The sequence below is a fragment of the Eptesicus fuscus genome, chromosome 18 (assembly GCF_027574615.1).
Source record: "Eptesicus fuscus isolate TK198812 chromosome 18, DD_ASM_mEF_20220401, whole genome shotgun sequence".
In the NCBI taxonomy this organism is placed as follows: domain Eukaryota; kingdom Metazoa; phylum Chordata; class Mammalia; order Chiroptera; family Vespertilionidae; genus Eptesicus; species Eptesicus fuscus.
In genome coordinates, this window is record NC_072490.1 from 42,200,337 (window position 1) to 42,219,131 (window position 18,795).

The 18,795-nt window shown below is 46.0% G+C and overlaps 2 protein-coding genes across 5 annotated transcripts in view; one reads left to right on the forward strand and one right to left on the reverse strand.

Moving 5' to 3' along the window:
* Nucleotides 1-14,162, forward strand: IL17RB (interleukin 17 receptor B). Its single transcript, XM_008146356.3, has 11 exons — nt 1-93; nt 2,256-2,280; nt 3,013-3,141; nt 4,671-4,798; nt 5,451-5,577; nt 7,521-7,568; nt 8,571-8,710; nt 9,081-9,146; nt 10,170-10,269; nt 11,387-11,482; nt 12,706-14,162. The coding sequence occupies exons 1-11, from the start codon at nt 34-36 to the stop codon at nt 13,233-13,235; spliced, it is 1,449 nt and encodes a 482-aa protein (XP_008144578.2). The 5' UTR covers nt 1-33; the 3' UTR covers nt 13,236-14,162.
* Nucleotides 12,914-18,795, reverse strand: part of ACTR8 (actin related protein 8) — a 16,576-nt gene continuing 10,694 nt past the window's right edge. For 3 of the 4 annotated variants that reach the window (XM_028152814.2, XM_054708175.1, XM_008146328.3), the window contains 3 exons: nt 18,008-18,272; nt 17,141-17,304; nt 16,056-16,352 (listed from right to left, as the gene is read on the reverse strand). In XM_028152814.2, the coding sequence (XP_028008615.2) occupies nt 16,209-16,352; nt 17,141-17,304; nt 18,008-18,272 (573 nt within the window). In that variant the 3' untranslated portion in view covers nt 16,056-16,208. Of the gene's footprint in view, nt 12,977-16,055; nt 16,353-17,140; nt 17,305-18,007; nt 18,273-18,795 lie in introns of those variants that run through there. The other variant, XM_054708174.1, reaches the window with a different exon arrangement.

Genomic DNA, 18,795 nt, shown 5'->3' on the forward strand with positions numbered 1-18,795 from the left:
GAGGACCGCGCGGTGGGGGGCGGTGGCCCTGCGATGTCGCTGGTGTTGCTGAGTTTGGCTGCGCTGTGCCAGGGTGCCCTGCCCCCGGAGCCGGTAAGCTCCCCGTTCGCGCCCCTTTCCCGCATTTCCATCCCTCCAGCCGGGACCTTGAAGTTGGCCTACCGGCCAGCGGAAGCCTTGTTAAGGCGTTCGCGGAGGGTTTTCTGGAGAGGGCAAGTCTGCACCCCTGGGGTACCCAAACTTGTCCTGGTCAGGCAGCACCGGGCTTCCTGCTGCTTGGTCAGACAGACCGAGGCTCAAATGCCACCCTTTACTTATTCCAGTCATTTATGCTCACTGAACCTACGTGTCCGCATCTATAAAACAAAGGGTAACCACCTAACTCACCAGAATCTAGTGAGGAACAGGAGGGCCTGCCGCAAAGAGCCCAGCACACAGTAGGTGCTCAGCACTGTTACTGCTTGGTCTCTTGAGCCTGCCTACCTTTGGGGGTGCAGGATCTGCTTCTTCATTCCCACTCGCCGTGTTTGTCATGTTGATTCACGCTGTGCTGGGGTGCCTGGTCCCTGGAGCTGGTAAGCGCTGTCCTCTCCTGCATGAGTTTCCTTTCTTCCCCAGTGCCTTGAACAGCTGAGGGAATGTTCTGCGCCACTAAAGAGGAAAAAGCTCATTCACAAACAGTCCCTGCCTTTTCAGCAGAGCATATCACATAATAACATGGTAGTTATGGAAAGACAAACCCCATTCGGGTACCCTGATGTCTTCAGCTGCTATCCTTGCCGCGCCTGACCCAGTTAGGCAACCCCTTGGCCTTTTCCACTAGAGCCGTGGTCAGCAAACTGCGGCTCGCGAGCCACATGCGACTCTTTGGCCCCTGAGTGTGGCTCTTCCACAAAATACCACGGCCTGGGCGAGTCTATTTTGAAGAAGTGGCGTTAGAAGAAGTTTAAGTTTAAAAAATGTGGCTCTCAAAAGAAATTTCAATCGTTGTACTGTTGATATTTGGCTCTGTTGACTAATGAGTTTGCCGACCACTGCACTAGAGGAAGAACTCCGTGCCTTTGTAGTGGTTGCTATTAGGCCAACAGTTTGCTCTCTAACATATAGATCTGTTGCTTTGCTTCTTCCTACAACTTGTCCCACCAGCCTTTTGGTGACCAATTTGTTTTTAAAATTGTCTGACATTATCCCTTGGAGTTCAGCTTCAAAAGACAAAGGTGAGGGACTGACAATTGCACCTAAACCCAGATTACCCAAACCATCAAAAGTCTTGCCTTCTGTCTGACACGGTGTTTGGAAACGTGGAGGTGAGAGAAATCAGCTCCCAGAGCTGGTGGACTTATGGCATTGAGTCTTGTCACTAGTACTTGTTGCTTGCTGCCTAAAAGGTTCAGTATTTTATTCCAAAACCAAACTACTAGTTGTTTTTTCTTATTTTTTTAAAAATGCCCTAGCCGGTTTTGATAGAACGTTGGCCTGTGGACTGAAGGGTCCCAGGTTTGATTCCGTTCAAGGGCACATGTCTGGGTTGTGGGCTCGCTCCCCAGTGGGGGGCATGCAGGAGGCAGCTGATCGATGATTCTCTCTCATCATTGATGTTTCTCTCTCTCTCTCTCCTCTCCCTCCCTTCCTCTCTGAAATCAATAAAAATATATATTTTTTGAAAATAAGCAGTTAACTCTAAGAGGATGAGGTACTGGCCTTCTTGGACTCCAATGAAACGTATTTATTTATTTAAGTTCTTTTAAAAAGGTAACATGATGAGCTCACAGTTGCTTCATGACTGTAAATAACACAGATGAGTCCATCCTTCTGTATTAGAAAAATATTTTCAAGAGCCCGGGGAAGGTACCATGCACTGCATTCGTGGCTTTCTTCTGTTCATCTTCTTCGTGTAGCCAGTTCTTAACCTGGAGAAAATAAAAAGATACGATATACAAGCTGACCCTGAAAACCTAAGGTTAAATGTTAGAGTGTGAAGGGTCTTCATGATGGTCCAGGGCCATCCCCTCCGGTCTTTGAGGCGATAAGCAGGCTTCAGGACCTAGTATACTGACGGCTGACCCATGGTCCATCATAGCCCACAATGGGGCAGCTTAGTCTCCCCACACTGTGAAGGGGAGCCAGCCCAGCTTTTCTTTTTTGAGCATTCGGCCCTTGTATATGCATTTAAGAAAAAAGGAAGGTGTTTTGACTAATTTGGCTTGTGGTTTGCTGGCATTCAGCATGACACTTGGTTTCTTTCTCTCTTGCAGACGATTCAGTGTGGCTCTGAGAATGGTAGGTGCCCTGGGGAATGGGTATTTGGGGCTTTATGTTGAAATTGGAAGCACAGTTGGACTTTCACAGGGCCCGAATCCAGGCAGTGGGTCATCGGAGGCCAGGCTTAGGGTGAACTATTGCTTTGTTAGCTGAAGCACATGCAGCCGTGGGGGCAGGGGGGGTGTCCTGGCCAGAACGACAGCAAGAGGGGACAGGCAGGCCAGGAATGGCTGTGCAAGGTAGAAAGTGAGGTCTGCCTCTCCCCGGAGGGGGAGCAAGTGTGTGGGAGGGCGGTCGCTTACACTTAGAAACAGGAAGCAAGTATTTTAGAGGAGTGTTTGAGAGTGTAGCATTTGAAGACGGGGTGGATTTCTGTCCAAGAAATGTAGATGAAGAGGGTGAGCTGGAGGAGAGATGGTACCAGCAAAGACTAGAAAGTGGGAAGTGTGTGGGCCAGCTGAATGGAGTCCAGGCTGAGGCATGGGGAAGGCAAGACTGATTCTAATAAACATGTCAAATACACTAAATACATACATACACAGGCACACAGAGGCACCTAGAGTGGTCCCAAGTGGTCTGTAGGTTGGGGCCAGGAGGTTGAGTCAGTTAACACTGAGAAATGTCGGGCTGCCTCAGCAGGGAGAAGCGATGGACTGTGATGAGGGTTGGATCAGGGAGAGTAACTCAGAGGAGATGGCATTGAACTGGGCAAGGGAGGGGTGTGTCATGGGCAGTCTCACCTTCTCCCAGGACCGTCTCCAGAGTGGCTGGTCAGTCACACTCTGACCCCAGGAGACTTGAGGGACCTTCGAGTGGAACCCGTTGTAACGAAAAGCTCTTCAATTTTGATGAACATAAGCTGGATACTCCGAGCAGATGGTAAGTTTGCGTCAATCAAAGTTAAGGTAGAAATGTGCAGATTATGTGATCCTTTAATTTTAATCCTAGACATATACCCAGAAGAATATATACATACATGCACCTAAAAACACATACTAGAATGCTCATAGTAGCATTATTCATAACAGCCAAAAGATGGAAGTGCCTGACTAGAATTGGAATCACAGACTAGAATCCAATAGCATGAACAAGCTGTGACCACACACAATGTGGATGAATCTCACAAACCCAAGAGGCCAGATTCAAAAGCGTTTCTACGTTCATATCTGCATACATGCCTATTGTCGTGTGTACCGTATGATTCCATTAATAAAAATGCAAAACAAACAAAACTAATGCAAGCAGTTAGGGGTCAGGATAGTGGTTATGCTGGGGTGGGAGTGACGGAAAGGAAGCAGGAGGGACACTCCTGGGGTGTTTCCGACATGGGCACTGGCTACCTGAGTGTGAACACTCGTCAGGTGGAGCCCTTCTGATCCGTGTGCTTCTCTGTGTGTAATGTTACATGTCATGAAAGAAGGCAAGTTGAAGACAGAGATGACTCCCCCAAGTTCAGGAAAAGTACCTCTTGGGTGGTGTACATACAATATACAGATGATACATTACAGAATTGTACACTTGAAACCTGTATCATTTTATTAACCAATGTCACCCCAATGAATTCAACAAAAATTTAAGAGGGAAAAAAGGAAAAGCACTGGCTTAGATGACTTTTCCACTCCTCAGTAGCATTGTGACAGGCCTGGCAGTCCCCCAAGGCAGCTTGTGAGGAGCCAATTCTGGGGTCCTAAAGTCCACGCCTGTGGTTTCCACCCTAAATTCGGTTAAATTCCATTTGGTCAGGAATCTGGGAGTGCCGGGAACAGAGAGGTGAGTCAGCTATGGACATGGGCACAGGACATTGCTCGGAATCCCGGAAGGAGCTGTGAGTCGATGGGGGCAGGGAAGAGAGGAGAGGGCCCTGGTGAGGTCACTTTAAATTAGATGTTGCAATAACACATTTGGCCCCATACTTAGCAGGGTGAGCTCTTGTATCCGTCAGCTGTTGTTATAGATATAAGTTCGGCCTTGAGGGAGCAAGCCCTGGAGAGGCAGAGAGGAAAAAAGGGCACTCCAGGAAGAAGACCCAGCATGAATAAAAGTGCAGTCAGAGCAGGCCTGGTTTGGTGATGACATTCTAGAAAGTTCTTACTTCTGAAGAGACTCAGAATAGTGCAGAGCTAGAGTCACCTTTGCAGGTATCCTGTGAAATTCAGGCTTACCTGTGATGAGGAAAACATTTGGGCTTTGGAATCTGAATCCATATTCTACCCAATGAGCTTTGTAAGCTTAGGCAAATCTCCCTGAAATTCCCTAAACGTCATCCACTCCATCGGTGAGCTGGGGACAACACTGGTGTCTACCTTATAGGTCTGTGGTATGAAATGAGATGAGGCATGTACACTCGTAGCATCAAGCCGGCCACATACCGGGCGCTAAATAACCAGCTGCTCTCGTCTCCTCATTAGCCAGCATCCGCTTCCTGAAGGCCACCAAGATCTGTGTGTCAGGCAAAAGCCACGTCCAGTCCTACGGCTGCGTGAGGTGCAATTACACAGAGGCCTTCCAGACTCAGAGCAGACCCTCTGGCGGCAAAGTAAGCACTTGGAGAAACGTGGCGAATTGTCCTTAAAACTAGGAAGGCCCTTTGGGGGGGATATGGATGGAGTGCTGCACGCACAGGCCGGCGAGCACCTGCCACTTCCAGCCTGGAGCATGCAGCTGGGTTCAAAGCCCATTTTGGGCCACTTCTCTGCTGTGTGCCTTGGGCAAGTCAGCATCTCTCAGCCTCCGTTTCCCCATCTGTAAAGTGAGGGAGGCTGAACTTAAATTATATTCTGGCTCTAAAGTTTTACACTTTTCCGATTCTGTGAGTTACACTGACAAATTGTGTGGGGACCATGCCCTTTGTCAGGGGTGGGGAACCTTTTTTCTGCCAAGAGCCATTTGGGTATTTACAACATCATTCACAGGCCATACAGAATTACCAAGTTAAAACTTAGCCTGCTGTATTTGGTGAAACATTTAGTTAACTCACCCCCAATGCCTTGGCAGGGCCAGATTTCGAGGGCCTTCTATGGCCCAAGGCCGGACATTCCCCACCCCTGCTCTAGGTAGACATCGGTTAGAGACCTAAGTTTCAGCAGTAGGCTAAGGAGTGAAACTATGAATGAAAAGGCCCCACAAAGGTACTATGTTCCTGCACTGCCAGGTTTCAGAAATTTAGGGGCTCTTCCTTTGCCTTTCAGTGGACGTTTTCCTACATTGGCTTCTCTGTGGAGCTGGACACACAATATTTCATTGGGGCCCATAACATCCCCAACGCAAATATGAATGATGACAGCCCCTCATTGTCTGTGAATTTCACCTCACCAGGTAAACTTCCTCAGTCTTCTGTTATTCTGTCTTGCTGGGAGGCTTGCTTTGGGGATATGGCTTGGTAGAGAGAGGCCAGGGTACCCTGGACAAGGTGTTTGGCCTTATCAAGTCTTGTAATATGGACACCACAGTAACTGCACCTCACAGAGGAGAGGAGAGGTAAAATTGGGGAAAAGCCCATTTCTGTGTGTCAGGCACTATGCTGAGCACTTGAATGCATCGTATCACATAAGCCTCCAATAATCCCGAGGATGGGAGAGCAGCTTTACAGGTGAAGACATTTCTCAAGTAACTTGGCCTGGGTCACATACACAGTAAAAGTGAAGCTGACACTCAAACTCTGGTCCTTCTTGGTCCATGCACTTTAGCCACTCCCTGTCGCTGATGCAAAACGTATGTTCCAGCCCTGGCCGGTGTGGCTCAGTTGGTTGGAGCATCATCCCATACACCAAAAGGTTGTAGGTTCAATTCCTGGTCAGGATGTGTGTGGGAGGCAACTGATCAATGTTTCTTGCTTACATCAATGTCTCTCTCTCTCTCTCTCTCTCTCTCCCTAATTCTAAATATTTTTTTTTAAAGGTAGATTGATATATTTGAAAATAATAAAATGTTTGTTCCAGTCTTGGCTTCCTAGCGTGCTGTGTTGTTTGAGAGCATGCTCAGGGTCTCTGAGGATCACAGCCGTTAGTAGGTGTGTCCCTGAACTGCTGGTGAGGGCAGGTGGCACTGTGTTGAACGTTGGGTTCTTTCCCCTGCTTTACGTCATGCCATCAGCTCCCCAGTGTCACACCTGCAATGTCACACACGGGGCTGGGGTTAGGACGAGACAGGATCATGGGTGAAGGTGCCAGCATGGTGCCTGGCTGCATGGTTCCCACAGCACCCCCATCTGGAATGGGTCACCTGTTTGTACCCCACTCCTGTTCTCTGGCTCAGGTGAATTTCCAGATGGGCAATTTCCAATCTTTGTTCTTTGAGATTGTGGTCCAGGGTGTTCTTGGTGCCGTCCACCTGCTCGGGCCCCTGTATCTTACTACACAGCACGTTCCAGCTTTCCTGATGAGAACAAACCTCATCTTAAACAACATAAATGTGTTTGTGCTGGATTTTAAATTTATAGAAAAGTTGCGAAGATAGTTCGCAGAGTTTCCATATACCCTTATCATTAACATCTCACATTACCATGGGACATAGGTCACAGCTAAGAAACCAATGTTTGTACATTTCTATTAACCAAGCTCCAGACTTTCTATTTGGATTTTGCCAGCTTTTCCATGAATGTCCTCTTGCTGTCCCAGTCTCCTCTGGTCTGTGACAGCTTCTTAGTCTTTGTTCCTCATGACCTTAACAGTCTTGAAGAGTACTGGCCAGCGTCTGTGGAATGTCCCCCATCTGAGTATACTTCAGGGGTGAGGCACCCTTCTCATGGCACCCATAAGGGGTGGGTGACATCCACACATCATTGGAAGTGTTGACCTTTATTACTTGGTTAAGTGGCACCTGCCAGTCTTCTCCATGTACTAGTGAATCTACTGTTTCCCCTTCCCAAGTCTAGTTTTGGGAAACAAGTCACTAAGTCTCCCCCACTTGGGATGGGAGTGTGTTGTGGACTAAGCTCCACCACCTGGTAGGGGCAGTATTTACATGTTACCAAACCTCATTTTAAAGGTTGGTTTGAATCTTCTCGGGGGATCATAGATCCTGTTGTGATAAAGGCTGCATTTAAATTAGACTCTGGTTATCATTTCATGGGTAGATAATCTTCTGTTCAACAGTAAAATGTTCGTGTCCCACTTAAATCTGCTATCTTACCTCACATCTTGAATGTTCTGGCAATTTGTATGGGGTGTGGTAAGCATATGTGTGTGTGTACTTGTTGGCAAGGGGGTGGAGCACAGATACCTTTTCTAAAATGTAAAAACTTTCATGCAAATTTCCAGGCTGCCTATACCATCTAGTGAAATACAAAACCCAGTGCATCCAGGCAGGTAAGTAAATACAGCACTTGCTTTTGTTATTTGAAGGAACTCGTAACTTGAGCCAACACAGCTCAGCCCATCTTCCATGAGGAACGGAGGCGAGGTCAGGGGGACTATGTATCCAAGCTGCCCGGGCAGTGAAGGCTGAAGGCTTTGCCCACTGAATCCCACATCCAGTGTGTCCGAGGAAGGACAGACCTGAGTGGGTTTATGTAGTAAGCAAGTCACAGAACCATGCCACACCCTGGTGGCTAAACGAACATTTTAGCTCAAACCATATATGGGGGTGCTGATCGAAGGCCCTTCCTGATTGGAGGGGAGTCTGTAAGTCCTTCCACCTGCTTGGAACCTGTATCTCTGACCTGTGGCGTGGGGCCCTGGGAACCTTCTATGTGGATTAGCAAACATTCCTGGTGGGAGTGCTAGCTGAAGCAGTGACCTAAAAGCATGTTCTCAACCTGTGTCCTCACAGGGGTCACCTCTTACATGCGCGGCCAGTAGAACCTGCCCCTACCCTTTCCATTTTGAAATCAGCCCCTACAGGACAAATAGTCCAAGTGTCCAACTTCCAAGGATTGTAGAAGGACTTGTGTAAATTTCTGGGTAATGTAGTCTGAGGATGCTCAATCTTTTAGGCACCCCCATCCCACAAGACATCCCTGTGTACCCTGTCAGGCTGAGCGGCACATGGTCTCCTTGTTAGCAGATGTAGAGGACAATAGGGGTGTGAAGAGGTCTGAGGACCTCCAGCCAGTCCTGGAGCTGCTCCTAAAGACCGCCTGAGCCTGGGCCAGAAGTGGTCTCCTAGATGGGGAAACAATGCATGCTATTATATATCACCTTCCTGGAAATGAACCTAGTGCTGATTTGCAAGTCACATGAGTGTGACAACTATTTTCTCCTCATAGAGTAGACCTGAAAACTTGTATTTGTTTTTGTCAAGCCCTTTTGGGGACTTAAATGAGGGAAGAGTTCGCAGCTTCACCCATGTGATTCTCTCTGGACCGACAGGAAGTCTGTGGGATCCAAACATCACTGCTTGTAAGAAGGATGAGAAGACGGTAGAAGTGAATTTTACAAGCAGTCCCCTTGGAAACAGATACATGGCTGTTATCCAAACTGAAACTGTGATTGGGTTTTCTGAAGTGGAGGTACTCTTTCCCTTCATCCCTTACCACCACCCCATCCTCGGCCCCAGCGTTCCTTACCTGCTGAAGAACAATGTGGACACTCTAGGATTCCTTTCTTCTGAGAGACCCCGGGCAGGACTGTCTCCTGTCCAAGTGTGGTGGGTGATTCCTATTGGTTCAATAGAGAAAAACAAGTCCCTGGGGCTTCCCTGGAAATGTCCCTGTGAACCTAAGTTGCAACCAAGGTAGAGGGTCCGAAGCAGGAAATGAATCCGTGTTCACATAGTCTAACGAACTGGAGGAGTTTGGGAAGAGTGGTTTCTTCACTGGCATCTTTGATCTACTCACTCACATGGCACATCCTTGATTTTGTCTCCCTTCTCTGCGCCAGAGCAAACTAACTCACGTTTCAGTCATGGTTCCAGTGACCGAGGAGAGTGAAGGTGCTGAGGTCCAGGTAAAGTTCAGTGAGGACTCTGGGAGGGGAAGACTGTTTCTCCACCGTTAGTGGCTTCTGATGAGTCCTTTCAAAGTTGTAGTAGTGAGTTCGCAGCCTGTGCATTTCTGCAGCTGTCTCACATCAAGCGATGTTAATGGGAAATCCTTGGCTGGTCTAGGAGTGGGGAGGTCAGGAGGCTGACCTTACAGTTATGGCCCCTTTTGCTTTTATTAGTGGCTGCTGACTTTCCAAAGGACTTGTTTTCATTTTCTGTCACAAAGTCTATGAGTAATTCTGAGACAGGAGTACCATTTTATTTTCCCAAGCCTGTTTTAACTGCAAAATGAAGTAACAAACAATGTGAAATGCCAAGATTTGGGTTCCTGATTAATGTATGAGCTTTGGAGGGCAACTGCCTGTCCTTACAGGCCTCAGTTTACGCAGGTGGAGGGAAGTTGGACGAGCAGATACTCTCCGGTCCCATTCAAATCTGAGTTTATGATGTGGGACCATGGAGGGTCTAAGTGGGGCACAGCCACACCCAAGATAGGAGGAACTTTTGTTTTCTATTCCTTGGAACATAAAGGCAGTGCCCTGCCCTGCCAGAGGGAGCAGACACCTGTCCACACCCTTTTCCAGGGAACCAGACTTTCATAGTCCCTAGTCCTATTAATTTCCACTTTCTTTTATAAAGTGGAAATGAATAGGAGCTCTGCTGCTGCTTGTTTGAGGAAGTATTTGTGTATATATGGGATGTGACCTAACCCACATAAATATGGAAAGTAACATGACAGCAACATGTACAAAGTTTAGGTTCAGACCCCAGGAGACTTAGAAGGTGCGTCAGTCTGGTTTGGATTTTAGGGCTTTGTCACCAAAGTATGACCAAGGGGAAAATGTCCTATTACAAGGGGTGGGGGAGTGGGGACAGGGTTGAAACCAGAAAAAGGGGGAAGAGAAGTTTTGGTAGAAGTGGGAATCATGCTGAGACTCTGCTCTGACACAGGGTGGGTACCTTCTGAGCCTCTCCTTTCCCCTCAGCTGACTCCGTATTTCCACACCTGTGGCAACGACTGCATCCGTCGCAAAGGAACCGTTGTGGTTTGTCCACAAACAGATATGTCCTTCCCTCTGGATAACAGTAAGTGCCCAATCACTGTCACCGGATGATCAAAGAGGTTCAGGACATGAGGGCCACTGTCGCCACCCCCCACCAATGTGACAGGGTGTACATGGGGATGGGACGGAGTCCCTGCCTGTGGATGCTGAACTAGGGGGCAGGGAAAGATGTCAGAGCTGCCCAGAGCCTGTGGTTGGAATAAGAATGAAGGCTTTATTTATAAAACCACCCCAAGTCCTTTATGAAGCAGGATATATACAAGAAGGGGAAAAATAAACAGTGCAAAATGGATGTTCAGAGCCTCAAGGATCTGCTGGAAAAAAGTCAAGAGCATACAGAACTGAGTGAATAAGAGAACATGCATTTCCCTGCATTTATCTTATCAGGCCCCGTGGCCCAGGCCTGGCTGTGGCTGTAACTTGATGGGGTCACATGGCCAACATTTGGATAACAAATTAGGAATACTGGCACCAGAAGACATGCCTCATTGGAGTGGAGAGCAGCATGTTCTGGAAAATGTGTCTCCGGATTTAGAGAAGTTAGTGCTTCCATTGACAGATGGACAAATAAGATGTTCTGGAACTTGCCCAAGGGTGGAGTCAACACTTGACAGGTGTCCTTAGAAATGCAGCCAAATCAACTGAACCAGCCCAGGTGCCGAACAGTCCTGACTGTGTGGCCGCAGTGACTGTGGGCTCCTGAGCACATCTGTGTGCCTGAGCTTACTAGTCCTTGGCATTCCGTGAGGGGTGGCAATACTCCCCACATATCCAAGTCTTACAAAACAGCCTTTAAAAATGCCATCTCTGTGTACTAGGTATTAAGTATCTGTGCCCAGAATAACATTAATTCGTCAAAGAACAATAACAACAACAACAAATGAACGTGAACTCTGGTTACCACGGTGTAAACATGGAGTAGGAAGCCAAGGTGATTTGAGAGGACCGTTCTCCGCCTCCTCCCATATCCCTCTTGAGAAAGGAGTGAAAGATGTGGATGCTGTAGGAAAACATACGATTCTGCAGACCGAGAGATCTAGTGGCCTTTGGTTTTAAAGGGGTCTAAACTTCTGCAAAGTATAGAGTAAAAATCTTAGTTTCCAAATAGGAGGTCATTTGGTTTTGTTTTGTTTCTGCAGACAGAAGCGTACTCAATGGCTGGCTACCTCTCCTCCTGGCCCCACTGGCAGCCATGTGGATGCTGGCGGTTGGGATCTGTCTCATGCGGAAGCATGGTAAGGGTAATAATGCCGTGCTTTAAAGAAGCCTGGATGAAGAAATGACACTTGGAATGTTTTTAAAGGAGATTCCTCTAGAGCAGTGGTCGGCAAACTGCGGCTCGCGAGCCACATGAGGCTCTTTGGCCCCTGAGTGTGGCTCTTCCACAAAATACCACGGCCTGGGCAAGTCTATTTTGAAGAAGTAGCATTAGAAGAAGTTTAAAAAATTTGGCTCTCAAAAGAAATTTTAATCATTGTACTGTTGATATTTGGCTCTGTTGACTAATGAGTTTGCCGACCACTGCTCTAGAGGCAATCCCATTTTGGCACTGGACAGGACTCAGAAAACATTTTCTTAGTGCCTAGAACTCTCTTAAAAACTGACGTAATGACTGGGTCACATCTGCTGAGGTAAAGCAAGGACTGAATCTCCAAACCTGTGGCTATCATCTGTTTTATTTTTACCACTGAGGCATGGACACGTACTGAAAAGGGCAAAGATCGTTAATAAGGAATGGCACTGTACCTGTGACAGGTACTCTCTGCTAGTTCCTATTTTTAAAAATAATTCTTACAAAGCATAAGAACAGTGGTAACTTGGACTCATACTCGAAGGACTTGCCAACATTAAAATATTGAGAACTGACTATAGAAACCCGAGTAAAAAGACACCCAGCTAGAGGGTGGCATACTGAGAGGAGAGGAAATAAAAAGGCAGTCTGCATCTGTGATGGCGTAGATAGAACAAGCTCAATCTTGTGACCTAAGCTAAGAAAGCTGTGGAACTAGGACCTCGGGAATACTTGTAGTTAGAAGATGTTGTGTGGCCTGAATTAGCTATAGTGCTTTCAAAGATGGTTTCTGTTCTGTAGCACACATAGGGCAGCTTTCCAGTTCCGTTCCAGCGGAAAAGGGGCGCCACTTAACCCTATGGAACTATAAAGAAATGCTACCACCTTCAGGTAGAAAATGGAATTACTACTGAATTAACCCAAAATGTGAAGGGCAGAGGTCAGGATGTTTCTTCCTGTTTATATATGGTACTAATAATACTCAAGTTACAACAACCCACCTAAAACAGAATACCTCAAACCTATGAATTTACCTTAAAAGGTATGGCTTGACTAAGAGACTGACTTAGTGATAAAGACTTACAAAATATAGCTTTTACAACATCTTTACGGCAAAAGACTGCCATTTGCTGTTTACAGAAAACAAATGCTTTTCTCTCTCCACAGAAAGGATCAAGACTTCCTTCCCCACCACCACGCTACTGCCCCCCATTAAGGTTCTTGTGGTCTACCCACCCGAAATATGTTTCCAGCACACAGTTTGTTACTTCACTGAATTTCTTCAGAACCACTGCAGAAGTGAGGTTATCCTTGACAAGTGGCAGAGAAAGAAAATAGCCGAGATGGGTCTGGTGCAGTGGCTCACCACTCAGAAGCAAGCCGCGGAAAAAGTCATTTTCCTTCTTTCCAATGATGTCAACACCGTGTGTGATGGGACCTGTGGCAAGAGCAAGGGTAGCCCTCATGAGAACTCCCAAGACCTGTTCCCCCTGGCCTTTAACCTCTTCTGCAGCGACCTGAGGAGCCAGACTCATCTGCACAAATACATGGTGGTCTACTTTAGAGAGGCTGATACCAAAGACGATTACAGTGCCCTCAACGTCTGCCCCAAGTACTACCTCATGAAGGACGCTGGCGCTTTCTGCAAAGAACTGCTCCATGCAGAGCAGCACGTGTCGGTGGGGAAAAGGCTGTGAGCCTGCCACAGCCTCTCCTCCGTGTAGCCCACCCATGGGAAGCGAGAACTTGAAGCCTTCCTACCCCTCATTAGAAAAGCTTCCATGTTGGTTCTGGAGTTTACTGTACAGGCTACTTGTAGGGCGGATTGTATGTATATAACTGCTTTAGTAATAGGGAGGACTCATAAAGGAACGTATACGCCTTAGTCTAGTAATTAAAATTTTTATGCCACTAGTTACAAATATTACTAACTACTGTAGTATTAACAGAATGGAAACTAAATTTATAATTATAAAGCTAATTCAATTTCATAACTAAAAATAATAGTTATAACATGAAACCGTACCATCTGACAATGCAATGAGAAAGCCTCTTCCTGCTGAACGTCCAGTCCTGAATAGTCCCTGCCCTGCATTGTTGGCAGACGTGTTTAGCTTTGTGACGTGCTAAGATTAATTAATGAAGGCTAAATTTAGTAAGCCCTAGCTAATTCACTCAGTAATTTCTTAGGTAAAAACTCGCTCTCACACACATCTTCATTAACATAAACAGGAACAACAGGCTGGACCCATCTTTGCTGACCAGATGACCTAGTACATTTGTATCCACTTGTAGTATTTGGCATTTTCATAGCACCTTCCCTCTCTGAACTAGGTTTGTGTCCTATTTGCCTCTTGTACAGGTGCCTTTCACAGGAACACCAAAATACACTTGCAGACCTGTCGTCTACTTCTGTCCAGTTACCTGTTAGAGGTCACTGTCAGAGTTCAGAGTTTCTTGATTATGTAAATTTCTGTGTTTAGAACAAAAATAATTCCTATGTTGGAAGACAGCCCTCTTGAAGTAAACTTATTATAAATGAGTTATTATAATGGCTTATTTAGGTAAAAACAAACTACCATAGAGTTACAGAATACAAGAGTTATGTGGTATTTTGAGACTTCTAACTTTTTATTTTCCTAAAAGCATCTTTTTTACTCTAGGTCACCAAAAGGTTATATATGTTAACATATTTCTGGGCATGCCTGTCCTTTCACACAGCACAATACTAAATCTGCTCCAGAATGTGGACCAGTTTCAGGTAGATGACTGATAAAATGTATTTCTTGAGTATTCTAATACATGTCCTAAGAATAAAATAACCAAAATACATAAGCATAGGGTGAAATCTCACCGTGTCCAGCTTCACCAGCAGATACTTAGTAATGACTCAGTCACTATGTTTAATGTGGCAAAAGTCACTTATTTGTCAAGATTAGTCTTCACAGTGCTTTAAAGTGCTGGTGATAAAAGACAGACATGGCTATGGTAAAACTTGGACCAGAAGCTAACTTCCTCTGAATCAACATCTACCAGTTATAAGAGCAATATGCTATTACGTGAAAAACTATTGCAAACAGAAATAGCCCTGGCCCCTGTGACTTGGTTGAGCGTCGTCCCATGCACCGAAAGGTTACTGATTCGATTCCCAGTTGGGGCACATGCCCAGGTTGCAGGCTCAATCCCTGGTTGGGGTGCGTTCAGGAGGTAGCTGATAGATATCTCTCTCTCATATTGGTGTTTCTCGATCTCTCTCTCTCTCTCTCTCTCTCTCTCTCTCTCTCTCCCCTTTCTCTCTCTCTCACATCAATAAACACATTAAAAACAAAAAATTGTATTTTTGGAACTAGGTAGCCAATACTAAATACAGCTCAGAAACATAAAATCTTATGTAAATGTATTTTTTAAAAAATATTTTAAGTCAAAGAACATATGATTTTCAAATTGAAGGCATACATTCCAAATAGTACTAGCAAGTTACATTTTGTTATACCCTCCCTTGTTCCTAACCTACTAGGCAGATACATAGAATACTCTTATTAATGCAAAATGCTGTTACCAGCATTGCTCCATGTCTAAGGACTTATTACCATCCTTATTCTATATTCCACTCTTATTCACTCCTTAACTGTCCCTACATTTGTCTTTGCCCCAGTCCCACCTCCAGTTCTTGGTGGTGAGAGAGTGGAAGCAAGTGCAAGAGACTGGCAGGAATTGGGCACTGCCCAACCCTTCCAGGTCTCTAAGCCCTCACGCTGTGCTCACTGACTGCCTTCTCTTCTGCTCAGGCTTCTCTAAGGCCTGGTCCACTGGTGGTGACAGCTATCTGCTTCAGACTGCTCACAGGTTAAGGTCAACTGACCACACTGAACACAAAGAACTCCAAATGTTTTCACTGGTTCTTCAGGTAAAGGGAATTGTTAGCAGGAATTGTAGCAGTCAGCCGACTTATCTGTACAACACATGCTAACAACCCTAGATTATACCCAAGTCATTCCTATTGGCCGTATCAAAGAAACAAAATTCCCTTTCCTGCTCTCGTTCAGTTTTGGTCAGATGATGACTGTTTTCTTTTCCTTGCCCTAGAGCATGTTGGGTAACTAAAGCCAGCCAGCCCAGCCTTAAACCTTTGTCTTGACAAATCTAGACCTGAATCTGCCCTCATCATTTTTGTAATGTAACAGAAAAATTTTAAAAACAAAAACAAAACTTGTTCCTATTTGAAATTCCGAGAACACACAAGTCACATGATGTGCTCGCTGTTCTAGCCAAGAGGGAAAATGTCATGACCACACAATTCATGCTCCCAAGTCACACACCCACTCCTCAGGGACGCAGGAGACTGTCTCATGTCACTCAGAAGTCAACTTCAATGAAGAGCTTCACCACTTGACAACTGCTCAACCACTCACATCTCTGTGAAGTTCCCGAGACCCTGAAAGGGGCAGGAGACCTTAGCGCATTTATTCTCAAACGTCGACTGCAGAAGCAGCTTATAATTCCACACCAATGTCATGTTCTCAACACAAGTTAAAATTCATTTATTTTCCATGAAATTGAAGCACTTAGGGTAATAAATTTAAAAATATACATATATATATATATTCTCGAAGAGTCTTTATACCAAGAGGCTTGTTTCGGGTCTCCAAGAGTGACTTTTTCTGTCCATTTCACCATACGAAGGCAGCTCGCTCTCGTAACATGCGGACACCAAAGCGCTGCCATTCTCGCTGGTAGATCCACAGTTCCTGTGTCGTATCCAAACAAGCCAGCACTGCGCCCCCTTTCCATGCAATCAGCCGAGGATCCATGTCCTAGAGCGGCAGTACAGATAGGTCAGCACAAGCAGACAAGATGTCCACTCAATCATTTATTTGAATTTGAGGGTGGAAACCCCCCCGCTGAGTCTATACCTGATAAGCCAGATTTTAAACCTGCATTAAGGACTCATGAACTACAGGCCTCTTTGTTTCAACTGACAAGAAAACTTTTTAGTTTGTATTACTACAGCTGCTATTATTCACTATTATTCCATAAACAGCTCTGAAGACAGAACATTTGTAAGGAAATAACTTACTTTGAAATTGGGGTAGAATAAATATACCCCACAATCTCTCCCTCAGGATTAAAATTAAATGAGAACATTCCCAGGAATTGTCAATGAGATATAGTGAAGCATAGGCACAATTTGTTTCTAAATTCCTAGGTTTATATTTCAAGACAGTTCAAGCCTAAATGATTCTTAAAGATCACCTGGTCTAGGGACCAGTAGCAGATTCTCAGCATGAAAGATAACACGGGAGTTGTTCTGGCTGATGGCATGACACGGGCCAGTCTCCTCCAGGTCCCACCATCCCACAAAGGCAGTCAGTCTTGCTAGCTGTGGAGAGCACAGCAGGGACTAAAACCCAGAATCCAGTCCCCTTGCTCAGAGCTTTCTCCACATCTGTGACCTGCTATAAGTAACATTTCCACTTGCCCCAAACCCTCAAGAACTCCCAGACATATGACAATAACTTCCAGGATTTTATCTGTCTGCATACAATAGAATTAGAAATATGGAGGTTCCATTTGCACAGTCCAACTTGCACCATGAACATACCTTGGGCCTTGTGATAACTTCCACATTTTCAATAATTCGCCTAAATGAAGGTGGCATTTTGTTGAGAATTCTGTGCTGCAGAAATTCTTGTGCTTTATGAAACATCAAGCCACCTCCCACCACCAGGATGGAACTGTACATCTTCTTTTTGGTGTCATCAGATGCTGCAAAGACAGTGATAGCCCTTCCATGCTTTTTCTCCATATCCACCCGACCCTAGGCATACCCACCACCACCTCTTGCTTAGTTAGATAATGCAAGAGCCCTCTCAAGGATCTCTCTCCAACCCATTAACAATGCAGCCAGAGGAACTTTGTAAAACACAAATAGGAGCAAGTTGCTGCCCCCACCCTGGTACTCGCAGCAAGATCCAAATCTCTGAGGAGGCCTAAAAAGCCCCATGTAGCATGCACTCACTTCTCTAGCCATGTCCCAGTCACACTGGCCCTCACACAGGCTTCTTCCTCAGCCTGGAATGCGACCCATCCGTGGCTGGCTAACTTCCACTCACCGCCCAGATCTCTCTCAAGTGGTTTTTTCTCAAACAAGCTTTCCCTGACTCCCACCCTCCACACCTCTCCTATGGTGTAAAACACCCTTATTAAATCCCTCATTCAGAAGCTCTCAGTCAGTACTGTTTAGTTCCATTCTTTGCACCTGCCACAGTTCTAATTTCACATTTGCGTGATAATTTGCCTTATTTTGGTCTCCTCCAACAAGGCCAGGAACCAATTCCCAACACCCAATAATGCAAGCACAAGGTAGGTGCTCGGTTGTTTTTGAATGAGTAACGCTATGCTACACTGCACAACCATACCTAGCCAGTTCATGTAATTGCTATCTCCCGGCCTCCCCGAATGTGCTTACAACAGCAGTCTATGCTATGAAGGATGGCTTTATCCAGGCCTAGGGCTTTCCCTTCAAACAGCGAGATGGCAGTCTTCCTGGACATCAGTGCGGTGAGGGCCTCCTCAGAGTCATTGCCAGCCATCAGACAGTCTCCCTGAGAGGGCCCCAAATCCACCTCCTGGGAATGGAGTCTTTCTGGAAGATCCAAGGACTGCCCACGAAGATCACCTTCAAATCCAATGGGCTTGGATGCAGACTTGCGGTCAGCAGTAGCTTTTGCAGACTTTAAATGAAAAGGACAATCAAGTAGATGGTATGACTAAGAACATTGTCGATGCTTTTCAACTAGACCCCCCTCCCCACTGCTGCTCCCTCACTATGCACTACTATACACGAGGGCCTGCCGCTGTGGTGCAGAGAGGAAATACACCAGAGTATACAACCAACCACCTGGAGGGAGTGATGACAGAAGAGGATGCACTATGACAATTCTAAAGCAGTCTCTGGCAGGGAGGGCGATCTCATTACCTTACTATTACAGGCTGGATTTTAAAGTTGAGATATCAGTGCAGACTAACTTTCTCCTTGGACTGAGTTTTTAAGTGGAGTATTTCAGTGGAATTCTTAGGCCAGTGACTGTTATGAAATCCTCATTTTCTAACCACCTTGTGCTCACCTTTGGAGCAGGAATGAGGACTAGAAAATGCTACGGCCCTCTTCTCTTCACCTTGAGCTGCCATTTCATTAGCAGATAATAGCTCTAATTTGTGCCTCTCCATCAGCCATCCTATTACTAGCATCAGCTC